At 40.9% G+C, this 20,987-nt stretch overlaps 1 protein-coding gene across 1 annotated transcript; it reads left to right on the top strand.

Moving 5' to 3' along the window:
- The first annotated feature begins 3,109 nt into the window (after nucleotides 1-3,109).
- Nucleotides 3,110-3,635, top strand: LOC123842388 (small ribosomal subunit protein eS24-like). The gene has a single exon (XM_045871727.2). It carries the CDS (start codon nucleotides 3,143-3,145, stop codon nucleotides 3,533-3,535), a length of 393 nt encoding a protein of 130 aa, XP_045727683.1. The 5' UTR covers nucleotides 3,110-3,142; the 3' UTR covers nucleotides 3,536-3,635.
- The last annotated feature ends 17,352 nt before the right edge of the window (nucleotides 3,636-20,987 follow it).

Below are 20,987 nucleotides of genomic sequence, written 5' to 3'. Positions count from 1 at the left end.
TTCCCTATCTCCCCCCAAAAAAGAGTTCTTAAGAACAAAAAGAATTTCACCTGGTTTTCAATGCCCATTGTATTGCTGCAGTCTTGTAAATGGAGGGGGTATAGTTTGGTGGTGATTAAACTATTTAGGATAATGCAATAATCAATAGAATAAGGCAACCTTTTGTAGGCCACCCTGAGACCCTAGGGAGAAAGCAGGCTCAGAGGTTAGACCGAACTGGGTTCAAATCCCAGCTCTGCCCTTACTTTGTGACCTTGTACATGTCGCTACATTTCTGCACATCAGTTTACTCATCTGTAGATTAGGGATAATAATAGTACTCCCTTGTTTAGTGCTCAATATGTTTTCACAGAGAAACTTTTGTATCCACATCAAGTAAGTTTAGGACCGTAACAAAGAACCACAAACTGAGTGGCTTAAACAACAGCAATCTATTTCTCACAGTCCCAGAGGCCAGAAGTCTTCAGATCAAGGCAGCTTTGTTTCCATCTGCTCCAGACCTCCCTCCTTGCCTGGTAGATGGTTATCTTCTTCCTGTGTCTTCACATCACCTTCCCTTTATCCATGTCTGTCTCCAAATTTTCTTTTATAAGGACACTAGCCATATGGAAGTATGGCACAATCTGATGACCTCATTTTAACTTGATTACCTCTATAAAGATCCTATCTCCAAAGAGTCACAATCTGAGGTACTGGGAGTTAGGACTGCAACATGTGAACTTTAGGGGGACACAATTCAACCAGTAACACTCTTGAAGTAGATGCTGTAAGGATGTGTAGGTAGTTAGCATAGTTTCTGGCTCATTTATGCACTCAATAAAATGTAGCTGATACCAGGCACTGTGAATGTCCATACTTGTCGATTTCATGGGCTTAAATGATTTGAGATATAGATAAAATTGGATAATCTGATAAGTCTGTCCATATACTATCCCTGGAGTCCATTTCCCTCAACAGTAAAGACAGTCAAGGTGAAAAAAGCTCAACCATTGCAAATAAGTAGCAAAGGAGGCCAAACTAGGGCATTGAGCCACCATGAAAGTAGACTTGCACTTAGGTGGTAGGAAATGGTGAAAATTCCTCATCTGGCAGAGAGGCTGCAAGATCAACGGTCAGCTCATGGAGCAAACTTGACATAGGGTAAGATACTTTGAAGGCAACTTCAGTCTAGGAAAAGACAAGTGGTTTAACACTGGACTAATCAAAACCCCAGAATGACAAGGCTAGAGCCCTTAGGCCTATGGACTATCTTTGACAAGACTGGAGTTCAAGTGCAGTTTGAAACACTCCCCACCGCCAGAGGAACAACTGGCCCTGCAATGGCAGGTTTATCAGCTTAGTCTTTCAAAGGGGCACCTGGTGGGCTCTGTGGGTGGAGCATGTGTCTCTTAATCTCAGGGTTGTGAGTTCGAGCCCCATAATAGGTGCACAGACTACCAAACATAAAATCTTTTAAAAAAATGTATATTCATAAACAAAAGACATATGGCCTGATCAGAAAGAAATTAGATGGAATTTCTCAGACATTCCCTTATACACATATGCTTTGGGCTGAGAAAATGGTTCTAAGGAGAGGGGGTAAAAAAAGAACCACGAACCTAGTCAATTCTTATTCTATGGTTGAGAAAGAAACTGTATAGCAGAAAGAAAATAAAGCGAGGAGTAAAGAGAATTGGCTTCTAGACCTAGACCTGCTACTAACTAGCTATGTAATCATGTATAAATAATTTCTCCCTGGGCCTTAGTAAAACAAAGGGCTTGGCCTGGGTGATTGCTACACAGCCATGTTTGGGTTGATAACTCTTTTATACAAGAGAGTAATAAATAATACACTCTAAACTATTGGTAGTGATTTTGGAAACTGCAGACTTCCCAGTGTAATTACATTTTTCCATAACCTCTATGTACTACCAAAATCACTGACATGTATTTAAAATTTCAGAAAATATTCCTTCTTGAAAAACCTTTGCCAACTGCCATTTTCCTTCACATAGCCGATGCCCCATTCTCTTCCTATGTATCCCACCTTAGTAACTGGCACTATCTTCCACTCCATTCTTTGTGCCAGAAATCTGGGTCATATCCTTTATTCCTCCCTCTATTTAAACCCTACAACCAATCAACTACCAATTCTCATCCATTCTATTTCCTAAATATTTCTCAGATCCATCCACTTTGACCAGCTCCACTGCCACTAACCTAGTCCAAAACATACTATCTGGATGTGACAATAATGTTCATTAATCTCCCCACTTCTACCTATGCCTACCCTTCCCAGTCCATCTTCCACATAACAGCCCAAGGGATCTTTTTTTCCTAAGTTTTCATAGCACTGGTTTTATTCTGTTAAAAAAAAAATGGCACTTCAAATATTGTCATACACTTTGTTGTAATCATATCCATCTCTTCCACTAGAATGCAAAATCCTGGAGATGAGGAGCTGGGTCTTACACATTTTTCTACTCTTAGTACTCATCATAGTTGGAACTTAAAAATATTAAGTTAACTTAGCATAATAGCCTCTAGGTCCATCCATGTTGTTGCAAATGGCAAGATCTCATTCTTTTTATGGCTCAGTAATATTCCATTGTGTGGCGGGGGGCACCTCTTCTTTATCCATTCATCTATCAATGGATACTTGGGTTGCTTCCATATCTTGGCTATTGTAAATAATGCTGCTTATTATATATTATAATTATTATATAAACATAGGGGTGCAGAAGATCTTGTCATGTGCAACAATAAGGATGGGCCTAGAGGGAATAATGCTAAGTGAAATAAGTCAGAGAAAGACAAATACCACGTGACTTCATTCACATGTGGAATTTAAGAAACAAGACAAAGTAAAAAGAGATCAACAACAACAACAAACCCAGACTCTTAAATACAAAGAACAAACTGGTGGTTGCCAAAGGGGGGGGGGGGAGATAGATGAAATAGATAAAGGGGATTAAGAGTACACCTATTGTGATGAGTACTAAGAAATGTATAGAATTGTTGAATCATTATATTGTACAACTGAAACTAATACAACACTGTATGGTAACTATACTTCAATAAAAAATAAATTTAAATTTTAAAATACATTGTTAAAACAAATTGACTCTTTTCCTCCCTGGCTGCTTGAAGCTTGGCCGCCATCATGAACGACACAGTAACTATCCGGACCAGGAAGTTCATGACTAACCGACTACTTCAGCAGAAACAGATGGTCATTGATGTTCTTCACCCCGGAAAGGCAACAGTACCTAAGACAGAAATTTGGGGAAAACTAGCCAAAATGTACAAGACCACACCAGATGTCATATTTGTGTTTGGATTCAGAACCCATTTTGGTGGTGGCAAGACAACTGGCTTTGGCATGACTTATGATTCCTTGGATTATGCAAAGAAAAATGAACCCAAACACAGACTTGCAAGACATGGCCTGTATGAGAAGAAAAAGACATCAAGAAAACAGCGAAAGGAACGCAAGAACAGAATGAAGAAAGTCAGGGGGACTGCAAAAGCCAATGTTGGTGCTGGCAAAAAGTGAGCTGGAGATTGGACAACAGAAGGAGTAAAGATGCTGCAGTGGCTTTATCTGGTTGTGCAGATTTTTCATGAGAGGATCAATAAACTAAGAATGTTAATGTGAAAAAAAAAACAAATTGAATTGAGCTAAATTTTAATAAAGAATATTAACAAAATTTCAAGCATATTATCCCAACTTTTATAAATATTTAGCTGTGCATATCTGAATATGTTCACATTATATAAACATACTAAAATTTTAAGGATTATTTATTCAGTGAGGTGAAATTATGAGTTATATCAAGTTTACTCTATAACTCTTGCTTTGTACCTTTTTAAAGTAGGCTCCACATCCAATATGGGGCTTGGACTCATAATCCTGAGATCTAGAGTCACATGCTCCACCAACTGAGCCAGCCAGGCACCCCCCTTCTTTGTTTTGTAAATTTTCTTTCTTTTTTTTTTTTTTACAGCTTTGTGGATATATAACTAATATACAAAAAACCTGCATATATTTAATGTATACAATTTGATGAGTGGGATATATGCATACACCCATGAAACCATCACCACAATCAAGGCAATAAGCATATCCATCACCTCCAGAATCTTCCTTGTGCCCCTGTTTGTGTGTATGTGTATGTGTGGTGTTAAGAATACTAGAACACTTTACATGCAAATCACATATTACATCCCTGCCTAAAACCTTCCAAACGGCTTCCCACTGTACTTAGAATAAAATCCAAAGTCTGTAACTCAGACTTCTGTTTCCTCAACTGACCAGACCCCTGCCATCTCTCACCTGGGCCTGCTTCACCCACTTCCCCACTTCCTACCTCAATTCATCCTCTATTCAGGGTCAATGGTCTTTTCAAAATGCACAATAAATTTGTCAATCTCATGATGAAAATCCTTTGATGTCTCCCTATTACCTACTTGATTAAGTCCCAACATAAGGACTTTTGCCTTCTCTGTGAAACCTTCCCTACTTCGCCTCTATTCTATTCCCACAGTACTTTGTAATCTCCCACATATGTATTTATAGATAGAAATATAAAACAATAAATATAGTTCATATTATTCCACATAATGCTGTTATGTATTTCATAAATTACTTAAATAGAATATGGTATCTAGCCTTCAGTATTCAAATTACGTGTTTGTGTGCCTGTCTCCCCCACTAAAGGGTAAGCTCTTGGAGATAGAGAATGTTTCTGTTTCTGTCTGTTTCACAGCTTGAGCCCACTGCCCAATACACATTTGGACTCCTAGCACCCAGCATAGTATTTGGCACATAGTACTAAGCCGCAATTATTTTGTCAAATTATCCATTAATCAGATGTAGTATCACAACATACAGAATTTGGAGTCGAATAGACTTGGATTTAAGTTCCAGTTCTGGCAGTTACCTGAAAGCTCTTTGACCTCTCTGAGCTTGGTTTCTCATCTGGCAACTAGAATAGTAATGCCTACATCCCTGTATGGCTGTGAGGATCAAGTAAGACAGTAAATACATAAGCAATCACTAAATACAGAAGTTTTCCACAAGACATAAATATAAACAAATATGCAGTATAACCTAAGGCATGAGAAGTGCTTAGCACAATGTCTAGCATACAGCAAGTGCTCAGTGATTAAAAGCTACCCTAGTACATTAGAAGATGAGGCTATTGCCAGTCACCCTACTTGTGCATGCACCTGTGTGTGAGTGTGTGTGCGTGTGAGAAGTGATTGATGGTGACCAAACAGCCCCACCCACACAGCAGATGCTCTTCTTCAGTGGGTTCCATGACTAGATGGCCCCTGCTCACACACTCTTAGACTTGCACTTCATCCTCCATCTAACACATTCTTGAACCCTGGCATCCAGCTTTAAAGCTTACCCAAGATGATGGTCAAGAGGAGGAACCATACACATCGCAGATTGCCTGAGAGAGTCTCAGGGCATGTTTGTTGTCCAGCATAATTACTAACAGTGTCTTTTCTTTCACTTTCAAAGGAATTTTAGTTTGACCAATAAATTATATTATGGTCATCCTAGTAAAAGATATACTTACTACTCCAGTTACTTGTTTTTGGTGGAGAGAAGAAAAAATCCTTACTAGTAGCTTTTCAACTGTAAAAAAAAAAAAAAATTGTGGTGACACATGGTACATGGAAACAGACCATTAGGGAAATTATGAGTGGTGCAAGCAGCCTAGCGTCATGGCCCCTGGGTTCATTTACCACCTGCACTCTTTTTGGCCACGGGCCACATGGCAGGGCAGTGCCTACAGCCACAACCTGGGCAGATGGTCCCAAATCCCCAGGTCTCTCCTGGACTACAGTTTTAAGGAGGCAACTTTATTCTACAGCCTCTGCCCCTAGCTACCTAGGAGCTTTCAGACAAGTCTCCAACCACTCCTAGTGATTCCTGGGGCCTTCAGGGGCAGGGACAAGACAGAACCAAGGGCCGCAAACCATGCCGGATGACTTAACTATCTCTACTTAACCTCCTCTTAAGCTGACTGAACCTGGCCTTGGCAATGGTTTGATATGGTCCATTAAAAAGCATTCTGTCAGTCAGACCAAGCCATGGATATTCACATCTGCTGGTTTGGTCCCGATTAAAGCTATTTGGCCATTGTGTGCTGTAGGCAAAATCTCAGTGTCAGCTCTTCCCAGTCAGAAGGAACATCATTGTGCATGATGATGTCAGCCACCATGAACTGTGCTTGATTTATGCCCATTCTGTGCCCAGCAAAGTGAGGGAGACAAAGAGTTAGAAGTCATGGCTATTGCTGTCTGGATCTCAAATTCCTGCTGGGAAAGGCAGAGGTCAAACACATAGGATAACTTACTTGAATCAGGAAAGGACTGAATCCCATTCACTGAATTCTATGACTCACTTATGCTGGGCACTAGGGGCACAGTGGTAGCTGAGACGAGTACCACCCATACCCTCATGGCACTTACAAGCAAGTGAGGGAGACAGACATTAAAACTGTCATTTTTTAAAATGCACTGAAGGTTAGAACAACAACAAGAGAAGTATGCAAAAGAAGGGCTTAACGTGGTCTGGGATGGGAATGGGGACCCTCAAGGACTGACTTCTGGAGGAAGTGGCAGCTAACGTGAGACCTGAAAGACAAATAGAAGTTAGCTACATAAGAATCAACAAATTCTATTCATTCAGTCAAACCCTGGCATATTTACTGCTGATGTGTTGAGTGCCCGGCTCTGTGCTGAATGCCAAGGAAACCACATTGAACAGTCTAGCAGAACTCCCAGAATGTTGAAGATCAGGAAGAGTTTTCAGAGACTCCTAGCATTTTGTGTTCCTTCTTATCTTTCCTGGCTGAAGTTACCCTAAAATTCAAAGCAACTCGTCCCCTAGCTTCTGAAACAATCCCATTCTGAGGTGGTGAGTCCAATGTCTGTGACAAATTCACTCATCTCCTTTTGAGCCTACTATTTAGAAGGGAAGCCTGTTTTATATTGGACTCTGAGTCAGGAAGCACTAATCCCCCTCTACACAGATACACACACATTAGATACTGTTCCTTACTTACTTGCAAAATATCTCCCTGGCATCCAGCATTCCGAGGCTGGTGTAAGAATTCTGCTAAGACCTTGTTTCTTGATCTATATACCAATTACATCATTACAGGTGGGCCTTATTTTCAAAATGCCCTCTATATTCTAAAACAGACAAATTCAGTGCAAATTATTTCCAGTACTAAATCATTTCCAGTGCATTTACTTTACAAAAAAATTTCATAGTACAGAGAGAGCTTCAGTCTAGAGCATTTTCCCCAATATTTTTATTACAAAAATACAGAAAATGTTTGAAAGAACTGTACAGTAAATGCACATATATGTATCACCTATATTATGCAATGAAAATCTTGATATATATACTTTATCACATATCTATCCATCAATCAATCTATCTTATTTTTGGATGCATTTCAAAGTTAACTACAAACATCAGTGTACTTTACCCCTAAACACCACAGCATGCATTTGTAACTAGGGTTTAACATTTGCTTGTGTTTCTTTAGGGAAAATTTATAAAAGGTCCAATGCACACATCTTACGTGTACCATTCAATGAATTTTGATAAATGCATAAACCTGTATAACCCAAACTTCTAACAAGGTATAGAATATTTGTATCAACCTAGTAAGTTTCTTCATGCCTCCCCTCATAGTCAATCCCTGTTCACCCACTAGAGACAACCATTACTATGATTTTTTTACCACAGAGATTGTTTATTCTTGAACTTCTTATAAATGGAATCATAGTCTGTAATCTTTTGTCTTTTTCCTTTCACTCAACATATTTTTGAGATTCATCCATGCTATTGCATGCATCAGTTCATTCATTTTTTTAAAGATTTATTTATTTTTAGAGAGAGAGAGTGCATGAGTGGGAGGGGCAGAGGGAGAGCAAAAGAGAATCTCAAGCAGACTCCGTGCTGAGCACGGAGCCCCAGTGCGGGGCTTGATCTCACAACCCTGAGATCACGACCTGAGCCGAAACCAAGAGTTGGATGCCCAACCGACTGCACCACCCAGGTGCCCCTCAGTTCATTCATTTTTATTGCTGAGCAGCTTACCACTGTTAGAATATACAACTACCATTCTATAAATTTTGGAAATCCCACTGCCTTCCTGAGATTTCTATGCACTCCCAGGAAAGGAGAGGCAAGTGCCAACAGGCAAAGAAAAGAACAGAATTTAGATGCCAGAGGCCAAAAAAGTACATAACCCTGGGATCGTGTCAGGAAACGGGCTGCTGTAGCCTAGAAACCAGTAAGATAAAGCAGAAGACCAGTGAGGGCTCAGAACGAGACAGATACTGGAAAAGGTGAGAGAGCAAAGCAGGACCTTGAGAGCAAATTTGGGGGTTATTCAATTCCAGTAGTGTTCCTAACATGAAAAACTCCTGCCAGACCAAGGGAGGTAGGGCAGGTACTAGTCAGACTCAGCCACAGGGAAAATGAGGGGGATCTAAATGAGACGAAGTGGTCAAGGAGGACCTCTCTGAGGAAGTAGCATTAAAGAGTGTTCTAGGAAATAGCTACTGTTAGCTCTAGACATTTGGCCTTAATCCTCAAAACAGTAGGAATATATAAGGGGAGCTCTGAGGAGGAGGGGAGAGGGATGATTTCATTGTTTCAAAAAAGCCACAGTGGCTACAGGAGGGAAAATGTTTTGAATAAAGGGCAAAGGTGGAGGCAGGGATCCCAGTTAGGAAGCTATTGCCCTTGTCCAAGAGAGAAGGAAATGTTTGGATCATGGTACTAACAGTGGAAGGAGAAATAAGAAACAAAAATAAATTTAAGAGGTAAAACTGACAGGGCTTAACAATGGATGGATATCTATGAATGTGTATTGTACCTATAAAAATGTATGGGAAAATAACCACCAAAGTGTTAGCCAGGACTATCTCTGGATGGGAAGGATTGTTAATAGATTGTATTTTCTTCTTTGCGGTTGTGTTTTAAAATTTCCACAACGAAGGTCATCTTGGTGGTTGAGCAACTGAGTCTTGGTTTTGGCTCAGGTCACCCCCCATTCCCTTCTCTCTCTCTCGCTCTCATGGATGGATAAATCTTTAAAAATAAATAAAATTTCCACAATAAACATCGACTACTTTTATAATAGGAAAAAAAGCAATAAAGTTATTACGTTTTTTAAATCCTAAAGGAAGATGACATCAGAACTTAACCATTGACATGAATGTACTTCTTGCTATGCTAACCCCCTTGGGAGGCCTTCCACTCACCAGAGAGGATCTAAAGTATGTGAATACCTCCTGGGAAACTGCCTTCAGGACCTCCAGCCCAACCTTCCAATCTCCTCAATGACTGCACATCTTCACCCTTTGGGGATAGGTTTAAGTTTTTTCAAACAGTCATAAGTTATTTGGAACCAGATCCGTTGGGACCTGTGGGGGTGGGGTGGTGAGGGGGACAGGGGTGGAAAGCTAAGTGATACTATTTTGGTTAAAATAACCACCACCCGTGACTCTAAAGCAATAAGACCTGGTTCTCTTGTTTGGTTCATAAACTGGCTCTGAAGGCAGATCCCAAAGAAAGTTGGATTCTCTCCAGCTTTTGAGGAATGGCAGCCTATACAGCCTCCCAAACTTAAAAGTCAAAATCAATCTCATGACCTTACTGCCATTCCTTATATATTACAGGAAAACTCACTTCTGAACACTAATAGGAAATTCATTCACCCCATCCCATCCAAAGGTCTAGGTTTTAAGCATGGTCCCCAAATGGCATTAGTTTAATGTTCAGTGGTAATATCTGGAAATGTTATGAAGTACATGAATCAGAAACAGAAGAGAGAGGCCTCTGCTGGGAAAACAGAAGACCAAAACATTTCCAGCACAGAAAAACCACAGCCTATTCCATGATCGAAGGATAATGCAGAAAAGCATTTGGAAAAAATTATTACAAAACAAGTGTTAGGGCTCTTTTTTCTAATTCCCTCACTCCAAACCCTAATGTGGATATCAGCCAATCAGATGTGATTTTCAATCACAGGTGACAGCTATTTTGGTTCAAAAAGAACAATATTATAAAAAGTCATTTAAGTTTTTCACCAATTTATTTTAAATTCTCTAAAACTTAGCTCTTGTCAGTAACAAATTAGATGACTCTTAGTATTTTATGGTGATACATAAAAATAATGTAATTATGAATGTGTCATTTGCAGAATAAAGTCACTATCTTGGGGAAAATTGCTATTGTAATTGACTGCAATAACTATCCTGAGTTTAAGGACCTGAAATATGTTACCATCATGCATAAAAACTAAGGAAAGCTAAAATCAGGACTTCGGTGCTAAAATACTTAACTTTCCCCAGGATCTTAGTGTCTGCGTGCTCTGCATCAGCCCTGGGCCTAGAAAGGAAAGACACTTACCTGCCTGACCCTCTCGACTGCTGCTTGAAAATGATTAAGAGCCAGGACACTTCCTGACACTCACCTAAGACTATGGATATGCTAACTGAAGTTCTGTAGAAGAGTGAAAGGATAAGACCCCACCTGTTTTGCTGAGTATTTGAATAGATTTTTCATTGCAACCTTTTATTACCTATCCAAATGGAGGGAAAATTTTCACTGCCTTTGCCTCTTCAGAGGAAAAGATGAGCTCTCATGGTCTGCCTCCAGATACATCTTCCAAAATGCATGTCTGATCAGGCCACCCCACCCCCCAATACCACCCCATGCCCTACCCCCACTCAAATGCCTCTTGGCACCCCACACTGCCTGCAAAATAAAATGCCTTAGCCTGACATCCATAGTGTTCTACTGTTTGGTTCCCAGTCAACATTTCCAACCTTACTTCCCCCTTCACATACTCTACATTCAAGGAAAATTTAAATAATTCTTATTCCTCTTAAGACCCTGAGCATTCCTGCCTCATTCTCTGTATCAGTACTCTTCTCCCCAGCCTAGTTCTGTTCTCTTAAATCCAATGGTCCATTTTCAACAACTACATTTCCAATTTCATCAAAAAGAATAAAATACCTAGGAATAAACTAAACCCAAAAAGTGAAAGACCTATACTCTGAAAAATATAAAACATTGATAAAAGAAATTGAAGATGACACAAAAATGCTCATGGAAGAATATTGTTAAATATCCATACTACCCAAAGCAATCTACAGATTCAGTGCAATCTCTATCAAAATACCAGTAGCATTTTTCACAAAACTAGAACCAATAATACTAAACTTTGTATGGAACTACACAAAACTCAAATAGCCAAAGCAATCTTGAGAAAGAAAAAGCTGAAGGTACCACAGTTCCAGATTTCAAGATATACTACAAAGCTGTAGTAATCAAAACAGCATAATAGTGGCACAAAAATAGGCACATAGATCAATTGAATAGAAAAGAGAGCCCAGAAATAAACCAACGTTTATATAGCAAATTAACCTAAAACAGAGAGAGAATATACACTCAGGAAGTTTCTCTTCAATAAATGGTTCTGGGAAAACTGGACAGCTACATGTCAAAGAATGAAATTGGACCACTTTCTTTAGTTTTTATTCAAATTCCAGTTAGTTAACATATAGCGCAATATTAGTTTCAGATGTACAATACAGTGATTCAGAAATTCAACCACTTTCTCAAACTATACACAAAAATAAACTCAAAATAGTGAAAGACCTAAATGTGCGACCTGAAACCATAAAATTCCTAGAACAGAACACAGGCAGTCATTTCTTTGACATTGACCATGGAAGCATTTTTCTAGAAAGGTCTCCTCTGGCAAAGGAAGCAAAAGCAAAAATAAACTATTGGGACTACAGCAAAATAAAAAGCTTTTGCACAGCAAAGGAAACCATCAACAAAACTAAAGGATAACCTACTGAATGGGAGAAGATATTTGCAAATTATGTATCCAATAAGGGGTTAATATCCAAAATATATAAAGAACTTATACAACTCAACACAAAAAAACAATTAAATTAAAAAATGGGCAGAGGACCTGAATAGACATTTTTCCAAGAAAGACATCCAGATGGCCAAAAGACACATGACAAGATGCTCAACATCACTCATCATCAGGGAAATGCAAATCAAAACTGCAATGAGATACCACCTCACACCTGTCAGAATGGCTAAAATCAAAAACACAAGAAATAACAAGTGTTGGGGAGGATGTGGAGAAAAAGGAATCCTCACACACTGTTGGTTGGAATGTAAATTGGTGCAGCCAACTGTGGAAAATAGTATGGAGGTTCCTCGAAAAATGAAAAATAGAACTACCATATGATCGAATTACTCTACTAGTAGGTATTTACCCAAAGAAAATGAAAACACTAATTTGAAAAGATATATGCACCCCTGTGTTTATTGCAGCACTATTTACAATAGTCAAAAAATGGAAGCAACCTAAGTGTCCATCAATAGATGAATGGATAAGAAAGATGTGGTGCACACACACACACACACACAAATACTATGCAGCCATAAAAAGGATGAGGCCATGCCATTTGTGACAACATGGATGGATCTAGAAGGTATCATGCTAAATGAAATAAGTCAGATTGAGAAAGAAATACTACTATATGATTTCACTCATATGTGGACTCTAAAAAACAAACAAACAAACAAACGGCTGAATGAGACCTATAAATACAGAGATACAGAGAGCCGATGGTTGCCAGAGGGCAGGGGGGTGGGGTAATGGGCAAAATGGGTGAAGCGGAATGGGAGATACAGGTTTCCAGTTATGGAATGAATAAGTCATTGGGATAAAAGGCACAGCATAGGGGATATAGTCAATGGTACTGTAACAGCGCTGTAGGGGGGCAGACGGTAGCTATGCTTGTGGTGAGCACAGCGTATCGTATAAACTTGTCAAATCACTGTGTTGTACACCGGAAATTAGTGTAACATTGTGTGTGAACTATACTCAAAAGATTAAATTAAAAAGGTAAACAAAGAAATTTTTAATCCAATAGTCAATTTTTAGTCCTCAACATTTTTTTTTTTTAGAGAGAGAGAGAGAAGCAGTTGCAATCAGGGTGGAACAGAGGCAGAGGGAGAGAGAGAATCTTAAGGAGGCTCCATGGCCAGAGCAGAGCCCAGCATGGGGTTCAATCTCACAACCCTGAGATCATGACCTGAGCCAAAATCAAAAGTCAAACTCTTTAACCGACTGAGCCACCCGGGCGCCCCAGTCCTCAACATCTTAATGTCTCAGCAGCATTGACCCAGCAACTGCTCCCTCCTTCTTGAAATTCTCTCCTCCCTTGGCTTCTGGGACCCCTCACTCCCCAGAATTTTCTCCCACCCCTCTGGCCTCTCCTTCTCCTTTTATCAGACTCATTTTCCTTCTCTTCCCAAATTAGAAATGTTGTAATAACCCAGGACTGAGGCTTGGACTCTTTTCTCTTTTCTACATTTTCTCGATAGGTGATCTCATCTAGCAAAAACGTCTTTAGAAAAATGATTCTCAAATTTATATTTCAAGCCCAACCCCAAACCTCTGTCCTAAGTCCAGGCTCATGTATCCAACTGCCTGTTTGACATCTCCACTTGGACCTCAAATTAAACCAAGCTCTCAATCCACCCTATCCCACCCCTGCATCTCACTATACCAATAAACCTGCCTTTCCCTCAATCTTCCCCATCTCAGTGAATGGCAAGGCTAAGCCCAAAGGTCCAAGACAGAAACCTGGATCTTATCCTTGTGTCCCCCTTCTCCCACACCTCCTACATCCAAACACTGAATAAGAGATGCAAATTTTATGAGGGGGGATAAATGGTGAGCCCTGTTTCAGACTTGTTGAATCTGGAATACCTGTTGGTCACCCAGGTGGAAATCCTAAGTAGCCAGTTGGATTTAAGGATCTGTAGTTGAGGAATGAGGTTTGGGCCAGGGATTTGGGAGTCATCTCAAATTCAAAGAAGTGAAAGAGAAGTGGCAAGGAAGAGTCTCAAGTCCCAGATCTTTAGTTTGGTGATTGAGGGGATGGTGATGTCATTCACTGTGATCTGGAACTCAGGAGAAGGAACGGTTTTCAAGAAAGGTGATGGAGTCAGTCTTAGAGACACTGGGTTTGAGGTGTCCCTAAGACATCCAGAAGGAAGCGCAAAATAGACCATGGTCTATGGAGTTTGGGAACTCCAATAAAAAGACTGAAGCTAAGGAAAAAACCCTAGGGAATATTAACATTTAAAGACTGAATGGAGGAAAGGGTGCCCACTGAGGAGTCTGAGAAGAAGAGTGAGAGAAACCCAAGGAAAACCACTCTGTGCCACCACCATGCAAGACTCACATCCAAATCCCAGAAACACAGCAGCACATCAGCTCTTCCAGTTTCTGGATTTTTCCCCAATTTTAAACCCTCAGCTATAGAGTTTGGAAACTTATAGAAGCTGAATGCTAGAGCTGGATCAGATCTTAGTGATTATCTAACCCATAGCTTGGGAGTGTAGTACACGGACACTAAAGCCAAAATGCTTGTTTGACTTTAGTCAGGAAACTTGTCTCTCAGTTTACTCATCTGTAAAATGGGAATAGTACACTCTTCATAAGGCGCTAATGAGGATTAAACAAGTTAATATTTGTAAAACACTTGGAACAACGTCTGCCTCATAAGTGAGCACTATATAAAATGCTTATTAAAATAAACTACAAAAGAATCAGCTGGGGAGAGTCTAGAGTAATTGGTATGAGCTCTCACCCAGGCATCAGCATGTATTAAAAACTCCCTAGAATATTCTAACATGCAGCCAGGATGATGAGCTATTTAGTCCAATGCTTCTTAAACTTTAATATGCATAGGACTCACCCCCAGGTCTTGTTAAAATGCAAATTTTGATTCAGTAGGTTTGGGACAGAGGCTGCATTTTTAACAAGCAACCAGGTGATGCAGATTCTGCTGGTCTGTGGACCACAGGTTGAGTCACAAGAAGCTATTCCAATTTCTCACTGAGGTTAATGACTTGCTCAAGGTCACGCAGCTAGTAAGGCACAGGACTGACAGGGTTCTAACTTCTCTCTCTGCTGTCCTTTTTTCTGCCTTCATCTTCACTATTACCTCCCACCAAATGCAAAATGCATCCTGATGTCTATCAATAGTGATACCCCTGACATACGGGACATTCCTATTCATGCCAAAGACAAAGGCAACCCTGGAGTCCTTGCTATTCCCACATCTCTAGCTGCACTTCCTACACTCTGCCATTTCAGGAAGTGCGTCCACGTGGGAATGAATGAGGATGACACCGATAGAGGGTCAACTCCAACAATGCTTGAACTTCAGTTTGAATCATGTGAAACTCTGATTCAGTGCTAAGAGCATGCCCACCCTAGCTCTCGACCTCAGGCTCGTGGTACACATTAACCACAAGGATACTACCATCGTAGAGGCACTTGGTTTTTAAAAACAATTCCTCTTCTCAATTGACTCCTTTGAAAGCAAATCATCTTTTGGAAAGGAAAAAAAAATGCCTTCTAATAACTTTTGTGAAAATCTTGGCTTTCACAGCTCAGGCTTACTTGAAATGGACTGCGCCAATTGTATTTGGAGGCTCTAGGTTGTAAGGGTTGCTGAAAAAATCTGGGTGGTTTTTGAGTACGAAGGACTGGTGGGGCTGGGGGAGGGGAGTTTTACTGCTCCCTGTTAGCCTCTGGAAGACTCTGGGCTCCACAACACTCCTCCCCCTCCCCAGCAGCCACATCCCTGGCTTTCCCAGAGGTCTTGTCCCCCATCAGCTGCTCCACCTGCTACTCAATCATTTAAATGTCAAAGCAGCTGTACCAATTAGCACTGGCCCAACCATCCAGAGCCTGAAAAGAAATGAGGTGTAAATGCAAAACTCAGGATAAAGAGGCCTTTACAAAATGCTCCCTCCACCTCCCCAGACCTGCTCTTTATATTTCTGCAAGGTAGGGGGGGGGTATTTTTCATAAGATGCTGTGCGAGGAACATATGTGCAAAAGAAGGCAAACACAGCCAGGAAAAACCTTAGTGAGCTGATCTTTCCTGATTCTGTTTGCAGAGCTGTATTGAACTTTCTCTGGAAACCGTATGACATTCGACAGGGGGAAATCAAAGTACCTCTGTGCAGTGTTCATATGGAGATTGCTAATAAGGAGTATGCTCAACTGTATGTATGGATCAATCAGACTCATTAGAAGAAAAATGTTGATAATTGTGTCCAACAGTGCTTAGGTTCTGTAACAGACAAGAGTCACTTGGAACTTGCCTGGGGTGTCCATAGGCACCCCTATTTGTACTGCAGACTACATTTAAACATCAGGCCCCAGCATCAAATGGCCACTTTGTGACAGACAACATTCTACACCTTTTTTTCGACTGAGTCAAATTGGTAATGCCTTATCAACGCAGCAAAATGTAATTAGCACTGCTGCTTTGGGCTCCGACTCCTCAAAGTTTGCTCAGAGGAACAGTCCTCACTTCTGTCTGCCTTCCGTCTTCAGAACCACCCACTCCCAGCTCCCTGGGAGTCTCCCAGGTCTGCTGCCCCCAGTCCTTGTCACTAGTGATGTTGTTCAAGAAAGAAGAAATAGCTCAGGACAAAGGCAGGATGCTCAAGTGAACAGAGTTCTGGGCCAGGAGACCCAGAGTCAAGTCCAAGATCTGCCATTAACTTACCTAGGACGCTCTTAGCCTCAGTTTCCCTGTCGGTAAAATGAGCAGAGTAAATGAGGTCAGTTCAAAGAAAACTTCCTGATCCTACTTGCTAGGGTCTCTTTGGAGACCTCTTCCTCTTAACTGTCCTTGCACATCCACAGAAGTAACTGTACTTGATATATGTGTGCTCAGACTCTTGCTTTCCACTAAAGGCCCAAGTCTCCCAAGCTAGGGGAAGGAGGCTGGTAATCAGCTGTGGATTTCTTTCAGCCTTTTCAAACCAACTACCCCAGGGTCTCCAGAATTTCTGTTGTAAGCATGCCTTTAAGGCAGAATTTATGTGTCTTCTAAGGAGCAGGTTTTAGTATTTAACATGAAGATTAGGAGTTTAGGTCAGGGAGAAATCCCAAAACGTCAGGTTCAACAGAGTAGACAGACCTGGGTTTGAGTCCAAACCCACCCCATGCCATGTGACCTTAAGCATATTACATAACCTCTCAGAGGCCCAATTTCCTCATCTGTAAAATGGCAATGCTAATAAAAGTACCTACCCCACTCAGTTCTTCTGAGGATGAAAACAAGACACATGCCCTTCCCAGGGCAAAATCCCTGAGCACCCCTGTCTGCCTGAAGTTTCAGCCACTCACGTTATCTATCATAGATCCTCAAGCAGACAGGGTAGTAATGCTGGTACACAGAGAGGGAAAATGCGTGGGACAGGCCCTCATGTAGACAAAAAAAAGGGGGGGGAGACTACCTACAGCTTTGAACTCCTTGTTCTGAGGTTGTGGTCAAGACTATAGCTGTGGTTGTTTCCAAAATGGAATTACTTTCCTCATCCCCCAGAAACAATCTGAGAAATACCCTACAGGTGGGGCAGAAGAACAACTTGGCTTCATTCCTCCTCTGCACCTGTTAGAGTTTACACTACTAAGTCCGAGGAAAATGGAAGGCAGAAACTTTCTGAGCAAGTCCCACTGGCTGCTTCCTGGACATTAGGGCCCTGGACTGAACTTAGCAGAATGCATTAACTTTGAAGCATGCCATTTGGGCTTCTCACTCATCAAATTCAAAATCAAGGTCATCTAAGCCAGGCTTAGATGCCTGTGATAAGAGATGCCCCCCCCCTCTGGGGCACATGGGTGGCACAATCGGTTGAGCATCCAACTCTTGGTTTTGGCTCGGGTTGTGATCTCGGGGTCGTGGGATCGAGCCCCGCATTGGGCTCCGTGCTCAGTGTAGAGTCCACTTGAGATTCACTCTCCCTCTCCCTCTCCCTCTCCCACCCATGCTCGCTTGCATGTGCGCCCTCCCACACAGACTCTCTCTCTCTCAAATAAATAAATCTTTAAGAGAGAGAGAGAGATGCCCCCTCTCTTTTTTCACTGGCCCCAGAAGTTTTAGTTCCCATCTCTTGTTGGGACTTCTGAGAAATGACAGTGCAGATTACTGATGCCGAGAAGCATTTTGATCTGCAATTGTTTTCATTTTCCCCTTTAGAAGCAATAGCAATTGAAGAAAACTAAAGTTGAATTATCTTCAAATAGAGGAAGAAATGCATAACCAAACCAAAAAAAAAAAAATCACAAAATGCTCCTCTTTTTGTTGAGAAAAACAAATCTATTCTCTCTTGAAATCCCAAAGGTCTCATTCAGCATATGGTGTTAAGACATTTAATAAATATTGTTTAATGGGATGATGAAGAAGATGGTGATTTTAATAAGAGCAAATACCTCACCACCGCACCCACATCTTAGCCTTCTCTTCTGTAACAGAAACCAATGTCCTTTCTTTCCCATCTCTCCCCATAGGTCGCCTTTTCTAGAGAATATTGCAAAAGGAAGGGGATTCACGTCCTGACTCCACGACTTACTGGCTGTGTGTCTTCAGACAGGTTACTTAACCTCTCTGCATTTCAGTTTTCTCATTTTAAAATGAGGACAAAAATAGTCACTCTTTTCCAGTTAGGTTCCACCAAGTAGAGTGATTGAACATCAGCAAGGAACCGGGCACACAGGAGGTGTTGAGAACTGCCTGCCATGGCAGCCCTCCACCATAAGGACCATGATGACAGTCTGACCACAAAAACACACCTCATCAAGCCCCACTTGCTCCAGGAAATGGCCAGCCGCAGACAATTTTCCACCCTTAACACCGAATAATTATTTCTCTTGTGGAATGTCCCTCAAGTGTTTGTTTACCTCCTTGCAGCCAACCAAGAACAGTCAGCTGTACCTAAAGACCAATTAGAAAGTTTTCCCTGCCTCCAAAATTTGCACACTAATCAAAGGCCTGCCCATCAGAAAACGTTGCAGCACTTCCTCTTTTTCTACTCTACAAAACTCTCTCTCCTTTCTAACACTTTGATACAAAACTTACTACAGCAAGTTTATGAGTAAACAGCCTTTGTTAATTTTGTCTCTGAGTTAGTTTTGTCTTTGGCATGCTCAAGAAATCGTTGCTATGTTAATTCATAGTTCTCTGCCTCACTCCACTTGCCAACTGTTTTCTATTGAAGGCTCCATAGGGCCTTGCTCGTAGAAGGCACGCAATCCACATTCATGAAATAGTCAACAGTATGTTAACTATTATTTTAATCAACACTTATTGAGCCTTCTCTGTCACTGGCCCCTGTGCTAGATATTTTCACCCACATTCTCTCTTCTTATCACATTATTCATCAACTAAACCTTACAAGGATTAAAACCTGTTCATTATTTTCTAGAAGTTGTGTCAATAATAAAGAAGGGCTCTCGTATCTACAAAAATTGAGATTCAGAGGTCCTGTGCCCAACACATTTTTATAGTTTTTAAACTTATACCTCAAAATAGTATAGCTAGTAGATTTTCCTTCAGCATGCAGGAATCATGGTGAATTAAATAATGTTCTTCTCTCTTCTCTCATTTTGCCAATCCTTGTAATGTACTTTTCCTAACTAACTTCAGGGTCTTTTCTTTTGGCATTTTACGCCGTGTGGGAAATGTAAGGTAGGGGCAGTGGAGGAAAGGTCCCCTTAAAGTTAGAAGATGCACCCAAATGTCCATTTATGATGAATAGATAAAGAAAATGTGGTATGTCCATACAGTGGACTACGATTCAGCTCTAAAAAAGGAGTGAAATTCTGATACACACTATAACATGGATGGACCTTGAGGACATTCTGCTAAGTGAAATAAGCCAGACAGAGAAAGAAAAGTACTGTATGAGTCCACTGATATGGGGTAACTAAAGTGGTCAAATTCATAGAAACAAGAAGTAGAATGGTGGTTGCCAGGGGCTGAGGAGAGGGAGGAATGGGGAGCCATTTAATGGGGACATTAAAGTTTCAGTTTCACAAGGTGAAAAAATTCTAGAGATCTTTTGCACAACAATGTGAATGTACTTAACACCACTGAACTGTACACTGAAAAATAGTTGAGATGGTAAGTTTTATGTTATGTAGTTTCTCCCACAATAATAAAAAAAAAAAAATAGAAGGTGTAGATTCCATAGTGACAAGAGGGCCTCAGTGGAGCAGCAAGAATCCAACTACCCCAGGCATTTCCCACAATGCCTCTCCCTTCCTAGGAAGGCCCACCGCTCAACACACATGTCTCTCTTCCACAAGCATGATTTCGGCAGCTTCTTCTTTATGATCCTGCTGGTGAGTTTTCCTTCAGGGCAGGAGACTAAGGAAGCAGAAGTGCATGAGACAAGCATTTTCCCACCAACTGCTTCCCAATTGATATTTAGAATGTTCAACTTCCTCCAAGGAACAGCACACGGGAATTTGCAGCTGCTCATCTCACCCATCTCCCCTTATTACCAGGCACTCTGTCAAAATCACTCCACGTGAGCTTTTGACTAAGCTCGTGGATCAACTGAGTCACCGTATGCATATGAAACATGTTCGTAATACATATTTAAAACCCCAGAGCCTACCTTTAAATATCCTCATTACCGTGAAACTCATCAGCAAAAAAGAGGGACTCCGAGGCAAAATGACCAAACAGCATGAAACTGATGAGCAGACAATGGCTGGGAGAGAAAAGGAAACTCAGCTCTGGTTAAAATCTCACCTTGTTGATCCTGTGTGTGTGTGTGTTTGTGTGTGTGTGGTGGTGGGGTTTCTGACCAGTCTGAGATGTCTTAATTTATCACAGTGTTTGTGCAAACAAGGCAGTTAATTGTCTAACTGTTGTAAACATTTCCAGCCTAATTGAAGAGAACATCAGTATGGGTTTTTGACCTCTCACCATTTGCATAATAAACTCTAAACAAATCTCTCATTACCAGCTTCCCTGGAAAACAAACATATCCTGCTAAAAATGGAAAGCTCAGAAACAGATGGAGATGGGTGAGCCCTAGATTC

The sequence above is a fragment of the Mirounga angustirostris genome, unplaced genomic scaffold, assembly GCF_029215605.1.
Source record: "Mirounga angustirostris isolate CCGP_5_RB_7025 unplaced genomic scaffold, mMirAng1.0.hap1 SCAF_11, whole genome shotgun sequence".
Lineage (NCBI taxonomy): Eukaryota > Metazoa > Chordata > Mammalia > Carnivora > Phocidae > Mirounga > Mirounga angustirostris.
Note: the sequence above shows the minus strand (reverse complement) of the source record. Positions and strands in the feature narration are given on the sequence as shown.